The sequence below is a fragment of the Culex pipiens genome, chromosome 2 (genome assembly GCF_016801865.2).
Source record: "Culex pipiens pallens isolate TS chromosome 2, TS_CPP_V2, whole genome shotgun sequence".
Classification (NCBI taxonomy): domain Eukaryota; kingdom Metazoa; phylum Arthropoda; class Insecta; order Diptera; family Culicidae; genus Culex; species Culex pipiens.
Window position 1 is genome coordinate 171,824,586 of NC_068938.1, and position 14,409 is coordinate 171,838,994.

Here is a 14,409-nt window from a genome sequence, read left to right on the forward strand (position 1 = left end):
TGTAAATAACTGTGAAGACTGTAATTTAGGGGATGAATAAAAAATCATATCGATAGTTCCCGTATTTTTGAAGATACTAAAATGTCTGTAACAGAAATCTGGGTGCAAAAGCGATGGTTGATGTGTACCGTTAAAATGGTATAATGTTTTACAAATTTCGTTTTGACGATAAAATAAATCAATTTCAAATTTCAAACCGATTTGCTCTCTTTAGGATATAATGTAAACATCACCCCAAGTTTCAGCGCCCTCTACTGGTGGGTAATTTTGACGTTTGATCGCCTATAGACCTATTCATTCATTCGAAGGTATTTTTGAAGCTGGAACTGTCAAAGACACCTGTGTTTTTGTTTATAACTTGCATTTACAGTTGTTAATCGGTTGGTGTTCTAGTTTACGCTACACACATAACTGTTATAGCTCGCACGTTTTAAAATTTCGTTCAAATAAAGTTTAAATGTAACATTCTTAAACAATATACAAGAAAAAAGGAATGAATAGTCAATTCGTTGTCGTAAAACAAGCGGCCAGAACGGCATCAAACTGCTGTCGGCTGTGCCTTCTCAACAGTTGCGATCTCCAACCAATACAGCACCAGACGGTCGAGTCAAATGGATCCAGCGAACCGAACGCACCATCCCTGTCTCAACTTATTATCCGTTACCTGTCGATTGAGGTAGTTCTTGATACGAATTTAATTTTATAATTAATCTAAATTTGCGAGTTCTTTGTAGCTCCTTTTCGAGAATACAAACACTAGCTATATCTGCTCTGACTGCAAGAACACGATCACCAAGTGGCATGGATTTCGAGAGTCCTGCCTCCAAAATGATGGAGTTTACCAGAAGATAACACAAGATCCGGGAAAGGATGACGCAGCAGGGCATACTAATGGGTATTACGAAGTAGAGGTGAAACAGGAACAGGAGCTCGATATTTGCGAGGGAAACTTTTCCGGAGATTTCGAAGAAACCATGTTCGCAGAGCAGAATACTTTCCCGAAAGAGAAAGCAGTAAAAGAAAATGAACCAACGGTTGGGCGAGATCTTGACCGGTCTAAAATTTCAGAAAGCGTAACGAAGTCGCGTATGTGTAAAATTTGTGGTAAAGGTGTTAAGCACATGTCCAATCACTTAAAAACTCACAGCCAGGATAGAAGGTTGGTGTTGAATTGCTCGAAAATTATCTAGTATAACATATTTATCTATTGCTTCTTTGCAGCTATCAATGCCCACATTGCCCTTTGAATTTCTACAGCAAAAACAATTGGGGAAAACACGTCAACGTTCACACAAAAGAAAGGAAGTACGTCTGCCCGGTGTGCGATAAAATATTCCTCCGAAGTGATAACCTCAAGCGGCACAAGCAAAGCCACTTGGAAGGTCAAACCTACAAATGTTCGTACTGTCCTAAAACGTACCGGAATCGAACAGGATTGCTAATCCACCGAATGACCCACACCCAGTCGCCGGATATTCCGTGTGATGGATGCGACAAAAAGTTCTACACAAAGTGGGTTGAAAGAGATAGTTTGTTGGGAATTTCTAATCATATTTGATACATATTTCTAGGGGTCAACTCGACAAACACGCCGTGTCACACTTGGCAGTTAAACCGTTCGTTTGTAAAATTTGCAAACGTGGGTGTTCCAGGAAGTACGTTCTAGAACTGCACATGAAGAAATACCATCCGAGTTGCAAGGAGGCAAAAGACCAAGCATTGCAGGATTGAATTATAGGGGTGTATTTAAATAGTACGAATTTAGCGATTGAAGTTTCGGGCAGCTCCAGCCAAGTGCATTTCTAAACGAAAATGAATGTCTAGTTTTTTTTGTTTTGAAAAGGACCTATAAACCCTATAAACCAAATTTTCCTTTTTTGCTTTTTGGGTGTTTTTAGAACCGCCTTGAGTCAGGGGTATTCAAAAACACCCAAAAAGCGAAAAAGGAAAATTTGGTTTTAGGACCTTTAAAAAAAAAAACGCTGTATGTGGTAATGAAACAGATTATCAAACAAAAAATAAAGAAGCTTCATTAACTTAGATCATTGAAATCACCAATTTTTGGACACTAAAGGATCAAAATCACACGCCCCACCAAGGATCAATCTTCATTATCGCCTCATCGCGTTTTGAAAAAGTAAAGCGGTTGAAAAAGTAAAATGTCGTACCGTATCGGCTTAGGAATTTCCAAGAAGCAAGTTTTTGTTTCAATAAATTATATTTCATAAATACAGTCATCCCACATATTTGGAACACCCACAAATTCGGAACTCTTTTGTGATGATTTGTCAATAGCATGCCAAACGCATATTTTCTGTCGACCCTACTATTTTTATGACCTTTATTTGGACATTCTCTTGCTATTTCACTAGTAAAAGTAGTACTTTTAAAACAAAAAACTGCATCTCAAGACTATTTCATTCAGAGCAGCAAAACACTGCCTCCAAATTGCCTGTTCCATAATTGTGGGATGTTATTGTGCCTCCCACAATTGTGGAACACCTGAATTTAACTGATATTTTTACAAAAAACTAACTTAATCCACCTATGTGGTTGATGCCTTCCTCACTTTTTACCAACAATGGGTAATATGAGTGGTTTGGACACATATTTCAGCTATTTTTTAGGTCCAGAAAAATAAGTACACAGATATAACTTAAGTTGTCATAACTTGAGACAGGGTAGCCAGATTTTCAATAATGTGGACTCTTTGGAAAGGTCACTTGATTACCTAACCAACGATGGGTCGGATGATGGTTCCGGACATCGTTTACATACATTTAAGTGAGATCCGGCTTCAAAAAAGTACATAAATATCACTTAAGTGGTCATAACTCAAGACAGGGTTGCCAGATCTTCGATGTTGAGGACTCGTTGGAAAGGTCTCTTGATTACCTAACCAACGATAGGTCGGATGATGGTTCCGGACATCGTTTACATACATTTAAGTGAGATCTGGCTTCAAAAAAGTACATAAATATCACTTAAGTGGTCATAACTCGAGACAGGGTTACCAGATTTTCAATTATGTGAACTCGTTGGAAAGGTCTCTTGATTACCTAACCAATGATGGGTCGGATGATGGTTCCGGACATCGTTTACATACATTTAAGTGAGATCCGGCTTCAAAAAAGTACATAAATATCACTTAAGTGGTCATAACTCGAGACAGGGTTGCCAGATCTTCAATGTTGTGGACTCGTTGGAAAGGTCTTTCGATTATCTAACCAACGATGAGTCGGATGATGGTTCCGGACATCGTTTACATACATTTAAGTGAGATCCGGCTTCAAAAAAGTACATAAATATCACTTAAGTGGTCATAACTCGAGACAGGGTTGCCAGATCTTCAATGTTGTGGACTCGTTGGAAAGGTTTCTCGATTATCTAACCAACGATGGGTCGGATGATGGTTCCGGACATCGTTTACATGCATTTAAGTGAGATCCGGCTTCAAAAAAGTACATAAATATCACTTAAGTGGTCATAACTCGAGACAGGGTTGCCAGATTTTCAATTATGTGGACTCGTTGGAAAGGTCTCTTGATTACCTAACCAACGATGGGTCGGATGATGGTTCCGGACATCGTTTACATACATTTAAGTGAGATCCGGCTTCAAAAAAGTACATAAATATCACTTAAGTGGTCATAACTCGAGACAGGGTTGCCAGATCTTCAATGTTGTGGACTCGTTGGAAAGGTCTTTCGATTATCTAACCAACGATGAGTCGGATGATGGATCCGGACATCGTTTACATGCATTTAAGTGAGATCCGGCTTCAAAAAAGTACATAAATATCACTTAAGTGGTCATAACTCGAGACAGGGTTGCCAGATCTTCGATGTTGAGGACTCGTTGGAAAGGTCTCTTGATTACCTAACCAACGATGGGTCGGATGATGGTTCCGGACATCGTTTACATGCATATAATTGAGATCCGGATATATGTGAAAACACATTTTTATACATAACTTTTGAACTAGTTATCGAAACTTCAAACAATTCAATAACGATGTATGGGACCCTAAACCAAGTCGAATGCAACTGGTTCGATCAAAATCGGTTCAGCCAGTGCTGAGAAAACTTGGCAAGATTTTTGAACACATACATACATACACACACACACACACACATACACACACACACACACATACACACACACACAGAGACATTTGTTCAGTTTTCGATTCTGAGTCGATATGTATATATGAAGGTGGGTCTTCGAGCTTTTAATAAAAAGTTCATTTTTAGAGCAGGATTATAGCCTTACCTCAGTGAGGAAGGCAAAAAAGTTATTAGACCATTCATAAAACATTACTAAGCTTGAGTTACGTTGGTTTCAGTGCGTGAAGTCATTAGGTTTATTCCCGTACTTGCAGAATTGCAGAATTTCTGCAGCTTCTGCAGAATTCTGCAGCCAGCATAAGTCACTTTTTTGCAGCACGTTCCCGTACTTTTCAGTTCGCTCTCTTCATCTCTCTCTTTTGCAGAAGTTCTGCAAGGAGAGAAACCGCAAAACTTTTGCCTGGGTAGCGCGTTCCAGTACTTTTTCTGCAATATTGTACACAGTTGAGTGGATTTACTCAAATTAGGTATAAAAGTTTTTTTGTTATTTCAACATATTAAAAAAATGGTTCACAAAAAAAGTAATTGAAAGAAGTTTACCTCTATAACGGGGATATTATTTTTATGCAGTACAACGTTTTATTTAAAAATCAAGGATGTATTATTTATTAAGTAACTAGAAATTAATTATGCTTAGGTAGAAATTAATATTAGAAACAACTCAAATTTTATACATTAGGTAAACAATTTTACAAATTAGAGTGACAGGTACGTTTAATAAATATGAATAAAAAAGATAAACATAGGTTTTATATAGAAGGGACCAAAAACACATGTTTTAATTGAAGAATGTTTGAAAGATTATTCATAATAACATAAATAAATTATGACTGGATGTCACATGAAAGAACAACGGTGACGCAGCAAAATTGACAAATTTGAAAAAATGAATCAAAAACTCAAAAATTTTGAAAAACTTAAATTAAGAAATCTGGAAATTAAGAAATCCATAATTTAAAAATATAAAAAAACTAATATTTTCAAATTGAGAAACTTTCAAAAAACATAAATCAGATATTTGAGAAATTTAAAAATGCAAATAATTATATCAGAAAAATATAAAAAAATAGTAATAAATCACAAATTCAAAGCTTAAAAATTCAAATAATTGTAAACTAAATATTTCAAAATGTTTGAAATTTCAAAAGAATCTTAGTTTTGAAAATTCAAAATAAAAAAATTAAGGTTGAAAAAAAATCGAAATAAAAATACAATAGTTTGAATATTTATGAGTTCAGAACACCAAAAATTCAAAAGCAACAGTTAAAAATAATAAGAATAAAAATTAAAGAAATTATAATTTCAAAAATAAGTAAAACTAAAAAAAATAAGTTTCTAACCTAAAATTTGACTGAAAAAATGTGTGTTTTTTATGATTCAAGATTGCGAAGAATTTGAGAATTTAGGAACTTGAGAATTTAATAATTTGAAGAACTTAAGAATTCAAGAATTTCAGAGTTTCAGAATTTTAGTTTTGACAAAATTACATCAATTTTTTGCTTATATAAGAATACAAATTGGTAGCACCGTTAAAGGTACAATTTATTATTTGCCAATTAAATTTACCTATTATTTTAACACTACTAAATATATACTAAATTCAAAATCAATTTAAGATCAAAAGTTATTCCTAAACAAATATTTATTTGAAATTATTAAACTCAAAAGAAATGTGTCTTTTAAAAGTTTTTAAAACAATTTGTTTTTATAGTACATTTTGTTTTGTTGAAGTACTAACCGTTTTTATCACTAAAAAATCGCTTTATCATTTACATGAATGAACTAAGCCTGAAATCGTAAACATAAAAAAATCGTTTTCAATAAAACCAGACATAAAAAAAAACTACCCCAAAATCATTTATTACAACTAATAATAATAAAATGCTTCATTTCACCCAACTTGCAAATTTTATGTAAGCGTGTACTCAACATCCATCACACCAAATTGCAGTAACTTTTCAACAAGAAAGAGAAGAGAGAGCTTGCAGAAAAGTACGGGAACGGTTTCGCTGCAACTTCTACCTCTCTCACTGCAGAAGTTCTGCCTGAGAGAAAAGTTACTTTTGTTGCAGAAAAGTACGGGAACGCTCTGCTGCCGTTTTTGTGCAGAATTGCAGAATTCTGCAGTACGGGAATAGACCTATTATTTTGTAAAAACTCTGTACCGATGGAGAGAATCAAAGTTTGTGTACATCCGTAAGAAAAAAGTGTTCCGAATTTGTGGATTTCAAGGATCAAAGTTTTTCTTCAAAAACCTGATTTAAAAGTCAAAATTTGCAGCTGTTCGATACAGCATTCATTTGAAAGATCGCAAGAAAAGCTTTCAAATGAAGGTAGAAGCAAATCATTAAGTTCAATAATCGATTTTCTATGATTTTTTGAACATTGGTCGATCTGTAAACTGTTCCGAATATGAGGGATGACTGTACCAAATCAGTTGGTAAAAAAACCAACTGTTGTCAAACGAACGGGGTCACTTTTTAGTTTGACACCCCTTTTACACGGAGTTCACACACACTACCAAACGTTTGATTTAATAGTGTGCGTGAGCGTCGTGTTAAAAGTGACAGTTCGTCACTTTTTAGTTTGACTTTGACCAACCAACGGGGTACAAACTAAAAAAGTGTCAAACGAAAAAGTGACCGACCACCGGGGGTTGAGTGTAGTTCTTTTTTCCTTTGGGCCGACAGGTTAAGACCGCGGTTGGTAAAATTTAGTTCTTTCAAAGTATTTTTTACTGTGCACAAGGGGTCGACATCGTCGACATACGATTCCTTCATAGAGTTATCTAAGCCCGTTCTAACGCACACTAGCACGCCATTTGTTTTGCTGGCTGGTACAAAATTTAACCTCAATCTTTTTCGTGTACGTACACGCAATACATGCGCACGTAGATAACTCTATTCGAGTTAATTTACGCTGGAGCTGTCAAAAGCCTCCATGTTTTTGTTTACATTTTCCTATTTCAAAGCGGTATTCTAGCTTGTGCAAAACGTTCCGTTATCTGATAAAGTTTTTATTATTAAACAATCGTCGGATGTTCTCAGTCAAAGTACCTAGTAGAAAATTTAATTCGTTTTCGTAAAACAAGTGGCCAGGATGACCTCGACTTGCTGTCGGCTATGCCTACTCAACGGTTCCGATCTCCAGCCGATACTGGATCTGACGGTCGAGTCAAATCGAACCAGCGAACCGGTCGCACCATCCCTGTCCCAACTTATTGTCCGTTACCTGTCGATTGAGGTAGCTCGCCCAATGAATTCAATTGTCTAATTAATATAATTTTGTGGTTCTTTTGTAGCCTCTACTTGAAAATACAATCACAACCTACGTCTGCTCCGACTGTCGGAACACGATCGCCAAGTGGCACTGGTTCCGGGAGTCCTGCCTCCAAAATGATGGAGTTTACCAGAAGATGGCCCAAGATCCGGGAAAGGATGACGCACCTGACGCACAGCTGGATGAATACTACGAGATTGTGGTGAAACAGGAGCAGGACGAGGTAGAGGTGGAGGAACAAAAGTTCAGCGAGAGCCTGTTCACGGAGCAGCTGGATGCTATTCCGAAGGAGAAACCGAAAAAGAAGGGACGTCCCAAAAAGGTTGTGACTCAGAAGAAGTCACAACCTGGTGGAGAACCACCAGTCAAGAAGAAGATTGGACGGCCTAAACTTCCGGAGGGTGAACGGAAGCCCATCAGGGCACAAATGTGTACACTTTGTGGTAAACTTGTTATGAACATGGGTTGTCACTTGAAAATGCACAACCAGGATAGATGGTTTGTATTGAATTCCTTTCAAAATAAGGTTTAGTAAGGAATTCTTATGCTATCAATTTCTTAACAGCTACCAATGTCCACACTGCCCTAAAACATTTTACAGCAGTTCAAACTGGAAAAACCACGTCAACATTCACACCAAGGAAGTAAAATTCACCTGTCCGGTGTGCGATAAATGTTTTTGGCGAAATGAAACACTTAAGATGCACATGAAATCCCACTCGGAAGAGCGAACCTTCAAGTGTCCGTACTGTCCTAAAGCGTACCGGATGCGACCTGGACTGGTAAATCACCGGAAGACCCACACCCAGGCGCCGAATATCCAGTGTACTGGATGTGAGAAAAAGTTTTATGATAAGTGGGTAGATTAAGTTAAAACTTCTGCCCAAATGCCTCATCATCAAATTTGTTACTTTTTAGAACCCAAATGGAGAAACACGCCGTGAAGCACCTGGCGGTGAAACCATATGCTTGCACCATTTGCGAGCGTGGATTCACCAGAAAGTACTATCTGGCCGCACACATGGAGAAACATCATCCGAATGGCAAAGAAGAGACGGAAACGAACACATCGGCGGTGGCTGACGAGATTGATGGCGAAGACATTTTTGACGATTGAATCAAAACATGATTTTTCTCACATTAATCAAGAGGTTATCTTGCGTGCACAGGTTTACAAAATTTGCCGATTTTTGCAAAAAAAAAAAAATACAATTCTGGAGCAACACGAGAAAAGGGCGGATAAGCATTTTGACAGCTGGAACGATTTTGCAAATTCCGAGCCAACAGGAAACTTTTTCACAAAACTCGGAATGTAAACCAATAGCTGGCCTTCCCAGCTACATTTTAACACTGCGGGTTTTGTTAAATAGTAACCTGTTGGCACGGAATTTGCAAAATAGTTCTGGCTGTTCAAATGCTTATGCGCCCTTTTCAAATGTTGCTCCAGAATTTAAACAACGGTTTTACTTAAGGCGATGTGCTCAGTCCTTAGCCTTTTTAAAATCGTTGGTAAGATGCTCCTCCATTCTGATATCGCATTGGCTACAGGAAACCTTGTAAATGCCTAGGATTCCTAAAATCGGAATGGGGTCCTATTGTTTAGCCTAAGATTGATTTCAACTGGCTGTTTCTACCAGTTTAGTTTTTCAAAGATTTAAAATAAGAGCAATTTTCTGAGATTTAGGTCAACCGATTTTTTTGTATTTTTTAATCCGGCTGAAACTTTTTTGATACCTTTGTAGTGCCCAAAGAAGACATTTTGCATCATTAGTTTGTCCATATAATTTTCCATACAAATTTGGCAGTTGTCCAATGTCCATACTGCCCACCATTGAAAAACGGCTAATATGCCACTCTTATGGGAAATTGCCTTGACGGAGATTTTGTGACAAACACTAAAACGCTTTTTCTCGGAATACTTGATTTGGCATAATAGCCGAATTTTAAAATATGGGCAGCATACACATCCATAATTTTTTGATATTTTTCAGGGGACATTAAATGCCAACTTTTCAGAAATTTCCAGAATGTGCAAAACATTTTTGACTGAGTCATGAATTTTTTAATCAATACTGATTTTTTTTTAAATTGAAATACTGGTCGCAAAAATTTTTCAACTTAATTTTTCGATGTAAAATCGAATTTGCAATCAAAATGTACTTAAGGGAAATTTTAATAAAGTGCACCTTTTTCAAGTTATAAGCATTCTAGGTAACTTTTTGAAAATAGTCGCAATTATTCATTTTTTAAATAAGTGCCTATGTTTGCTAATTTAAAAAAAAATGGAAAAGCTAAGAAAATTCTCTGTATTTTGCTTTTTTGAACTTTGTTGATACGACCCTTAGTTGCTGAGTTATTGCAATGCAAAGATTAAAAAACAGGAAAATTGATGTTTTCTAAGTCTCACCCAAACAATTCACCATTTTCTTATGTCGATATCTCAGCAACTAATGGTCCGATTTTCAATGTTATTTGAAACATTCGTGGAATTTTCCGAAATTTTCAAAAACTATATTTTTTTTTATTTTAAATTAAGACTAACATTTAAAAAGTAAAATATTGTTTTCGGAAAGATCGGAAATTTCACCCATGTTTCATATTTTAACATTGAAAATCGGACCATTGGTTGCTGAGATATCGACATTAGAAAATGGTGGGTTGTTTGGGTGAGACATTAATATTCCTGTTTTTATAACTTTGCATGGCAACAATTCAGCAACTAAGGATCGCATCAACAAAGTTTAAAAAAGCAAAATATAGAAAATTTTCTCAGCTCTTCAAAAATATGTTTTTTAAAAGTAGGCAAACATGAGCACTAATTTAAAAAAAATGAATAACTGCTACTATTTTCAAAAAAGTTACCTGAAAATAAATATAACTTGAAAACGGTGCACTTTATAAAAATTTCTTTTTGATTTCAAATTTGATTTTACATCGAAAAATGAAGTTGAGAGCGACCAATGTTTCGACTTTTTGAAAAAAATCAGTATGGATTCAAAATTCATAACTCGGTCAAAGATTTTTGGCCCATTCTGGAAATTTCTGAAAAGTTGGAAAAAATAGTGTTTTTTTGCAAATCAAGTTTTAGTGACAAAAAGTGAAATTAAAAGTCACCAAACATTTTTTTACCTTGTATCATATTTTTTCAGTGTTGTCCTTATCCATACCTAAAACTTTGCCGAAGACCAAAAAATCCTTCAAAAGATATAGATTTTTAAATTTTCATACATCATTTTTGTATGAACAGCTGCCAAATGTGTATGGACAAACTAATGATGCAAATGGTTTCTTTGGGCATACCGAAGGCACCAAAAAAGTTTCAGCCGAATTAAAAAATACAAAAAAAAACGAATGACCGAAATCTCAGAGAATTGCTCAACTGCTCAATTTGGAACTATCCAAATTTTCGGGGCATGTTGCAGTCCCACCACCAATCAAAAATCCACTTGAGGAGTGTAGAATGAGTTATGAATATTATTTATTTTCTAGTTATTTTTCGGTGTAATTGTAAAAAAATGTTATCGATTCAGAATACATATCATACTTTGATACTAAAATTCGCGTTCACCTTCCACCGTCGTCTTCCGGCGATTCGGATGACTTTTTGCCAGGTTTTGTAGTCATGTGCACCACAGCGTGTTCGTACATTTGATACCTACAAAATTCAAGTAAAACAATCAATAACTCCCACCAAATTAGTCCAACTCTACTCACTTTGTGTAAAACATCCGTTCACATCCAACACACTCAATTTCCGGCGTCTGGCTGTGGCTGTGAGTTTTCCGGTGTTTTATTATTCCGGCCCGCGTGCCGTACGTTTTAGGACAGTACGGACACTTGATATTTCGTTCTTTCGTGTGACTCATCAGATGCTGCTTTAGGGAATCACTTCGGTAGAAAACTTTATCGCAAACCGAGCAAGTGAATTTCTTTTCTTTTGTGTGTATGTTAACGTGTATTTCAAAATTGCTTTTGATATAGAAATTTTTTGGACAATGTGGGCATTGGTGGCTGCAAAAAATAAAGAAAATAAAATACTCTTCATGCCATCTTATTTAGAGCAATTTAATACTAACATTCTTTCCTTGGTGTGCATTTTCATGTGAGCGGTGAGGCCCTTAACAAGTTTACCACAAAGTTGACATATTTGGGGTATGGGTATTTTTCTACCCTGCAAAAGTCGAGGCCGTCCAAGCTTCTTCTTAACCGGTAACCTCTTTTGGATCAACAACTTTTTGGGACCATCCAACTTTTCATTCGGGGAAGGATCGATTGGTTCGATTAACATGTCCTCAAGTTCAAGTTCGACCTCCTTCCCTTGCTTCACCTCTTCTTCCGGCTCGGCCAATATGTTCTCGCTGAACTCACGCTCGCAAACCTCGATTTCTTGCTTCACCTCAACTGCCCCCGCATCTTCGTCTCCACTCTCTTCCGAATCTTGGACCATCTCGATCTCTTGCTTCACCTCAACTTCGAAGTGGTCGCCATTCGTTTCCAGATCTTGGACCATCTCCAAGTAGACGCTGTCATTCTGGAGGCAGGCCTCTCGGAACCAGTGCCAATCGGCAATCGCGTTTCGACATCCGGTGCAGATGTAGGTATCTATTGTGCCTTCGTTTGCAGGCTGCAAGAAATACAGCAAATTTTATTTAATGTTTAAATAATTAAATTAAAAAAAACCCCGAAATTACCTCAATCGACAAATAAGAATCGATGAGTTGGGACAGTGCCGGCGTGACCGGTGGTGCGTTAGCTCCGTTTGAGTTGACTGTAAGCTTCCGAATGGGGAGGAGATCTGAACAGTTTAGTAGGCACAGTCGGCAGCAGATCGAAGCCATTTCAAGCACTTATTTTGTTTTTTTTTCCTTTTTCTTTCCTAAATTTAAATTGCTCCAAGATTATTCAATATTAACCAACTGGAAAATAAACACCAACAATGCTTTTTTTTAAAACGCGTTTACTAAATTTTTATAGCACATACAATCTTGTTCAGAGGGTTTCTTAGGACCATAATTTTAAGAATGTAAACAATAACAAACGGAACTTTGACAGCGTGTAAGGAGAAAATAGAAAAAAAAATCGTATTGATCTGTATGGATGAACAAGATGTCAACTCAGTTTTGTTGAACAAATTGCACTGTTGAAAATTTCCTAAATTCCTAAATTATTAATTTCTAAAATTATGAAATTCTAAATCTCTGAAATTATTAAATTCTTATATGTCGCCGTTTTTTTGCCAAAATCTCAATTTAAATAATACATTCAACCCCCGGTGGTTGGTCACTTTTTCGTTTGACACTTTTTTGTTTGTACCCCGTTGGTTGGCCAATGTCAAACTAAAAAGTGACGAACTGTCACTTTTTACACGGCGTTCACGCACACTATCAAAACAAACGTTTGGTAGTGTGTGTGAACTCCGTGTAAAAGGGGTGTCAAACTAAAACGTGACCCCGTTCGTTTGACAACAGTTGGTGTCAAACCATCGGGGTTTGAGTGTATTGGATAAGTTTCGAGCATTTTTGGAATAATAGGTCTATTCCCGTACTGCAGAATTCTGCAATTCTGCACAAAAACGGCAGCAGAGCGTTCCCGTACTTTTCTGCAACAAAAGTAACTTTTCTCTCAGGTAGAACTTCTGCAGTGAGAGAGGTAGAAGTTGCAGCGAAACCGTTCCCGTACTTTTCTGCAAGCTCTCTTTTCTCTTTCTTGTTGAAAAGTTACTGCAATTTGGTGTGATGGATGTTGAGTACACGCTTAAATAAAATTTGCAAGTTGGGTGAAATCAAGCATTTTATTATTAGTTGTAATAATAAATGATTTTGGGGTAGTTTTTTTTATGTCTGGTTTTATTGAAAACGATTTTTTTATGTTTGGGTAATTCTCCGCCAACTCACACAGCAGTTGCCCCGACCCCTCTTCGATTTGCGTGAAACTTTGTCCTAAGGGGTAACTTTTGTCCCTGATCACGAATCCGAGGTCCGTTTTTTGATATCTCGTGACGGAGGGGCGGTACGACCCCTTCCATTTTTGAACATGCGAAAAAAGAGGTGTTTTTCAATAATTTGCAGCCTGAAACGGTGATGAGATAGAAATTTGGTGTCAAAGGGACTTTTATGTAAAATTAGACGCCCGATTTGATGGCGTACTCAGAATTCCGAAAAAACGTATTTTTCATCGGAAAAAACACTAAAAAAGTTTTAAAAATTCTCCCATTTTTCGTTACTCGACTGTAAAAAATTTTGGAACATGTCATTTTATGGGAAATTTAATGTACTTTTCGAATCTACATTGTCCCAGAAGGGTCATTTTTTCATTTAGAACAAAATTTTTCATTTTAAAATTTCGTGTTTTTTCTAACTTTGCAGGGTTATTTTTTAGAGTGTAACAATGTTCTACAAAGTTGTAGAGCAGACAATTACAAAAATTTTGATATATAGACATAAGGGGTTTGCTTATAAACATCACGAGTTATCGCGATTTTACGAAAAAAAAGTTTTGAAAAAGTTGGTCGTCATCGATCATGGCCATTCATGGTCACCCGCGACAGACACGGACGACGAAACAAAGAGAAACGCAAAAAGTAACTTTTTCAAAACTTTTTTTCGTAAAATCGCGATAACTCGTGATGTTTATAAGCAAACCCCTTATGTCTATATATCAATTTTTTTGTAATTGTCTGCTCTACAACTTTGTAGAATATTGTTACACTCTAAAAAATAACCCTGCATAGTTAGAAAAAACACGAAGTTTTAAAATGAAAAATTTTGTTCTAAATGAAAAAATGACCCTTCTGGGACAATGTAGATTCGAAAAGTACATTAAATTTCCCATAAAATGACATGTTCCAAAATTTTTTACAGTCGAGTAACGGAAAATGGGAGAATTTTTAAAACTTTTTTAGTGTTTTTTTCGATGAAAAATACGTTTATTCGGAATTCTGAGTACGCCATCAAATCGGGCGTCTAATTTTACATAAAAGTCCCTTTGACACCAAATTTCTATC

General features: G+C 36.4%; 3 protein-coding genes across 4 annotated transcripts in view; 2 read left to right on the forward strand and 1 right to left on the reverse strand.

The window, feature by feature from the left end:
* Window positions 1-340: 340 nt before the first annotated feature.
* LOC120428233 (zinc finger protein 39-like) overlaps window positions 341-14,409 on the forward strand; it is a 487,119-nt gene continuing 473,050 nt past the window's right edge. The window contains exons 1-4 of one of the 2 annotated variants that reach the window (XM_052707346.1): window positions 341-676; window positions 735-1,159; window positions 1,222-1,512; window positions 1,572-1,723. In XM_052707346.1, the coding sequence (XP_052563306.1) occupies window positions 494-676; window positions 735-1,159; window positions 1,222-1,512; window positions 1,572-1,723 (1,051 nt within the window). In that variant the 5' untranslated portion in view covers window positions 341-493. Of the gene's footprint in view, window positions 677-734; window positions 1,160-1,221; window positions 1,513-1,571; window positions 2,027-14,409 lie in introns of those variants that run through there. The other variant, XM_039593212.2, reaches the window with a different exon arrangement.
* On the forward strand, window positions 7,161-8,638 carry LOC120428237 (zinc finger protein 569-like). Its single transcript, XM_039593215.2, has 4 exons — window positions 7,161-7,370; window positions 7,429-7,904; window positions 7,972-8,262; window positions 8,325-8,638. Exons 1-4 carry the CDS (start codon window positions 7,227-7,229, stop codon window positions 8,521-8,523), a joined length of 1,110 nt encoding a protein of 369 aa, XP_039449149.1. The 5' UTR covers window positions 7,161-7,226; the 3' UTR covers window positions 8,524-8,638.
* Window positions 10,868-12,434, reverse strand: LOC120428238 (zinc finger protein 347-like). Its single transcript, XM_039593217.2, has 4 exons — window positions 12,098-12,434; window positions 11,483-12,030; window positions 11,121-11,417; window positions 10,868-11,061 (listed from the first exon to the last, which is right to left on the reverse strand). The coding sequence occupies exons 1-4, from the start codon at window positions 12,242-12,244 to the stop codon at window positions 10,971-10,973; spliced, it is 1,083 nt and encodes a 360-aa protein (XP_039449151.1). The 5' UTR covers window positions 12,245-12,434; the 3' UTR covers window positions 10,868-10,970.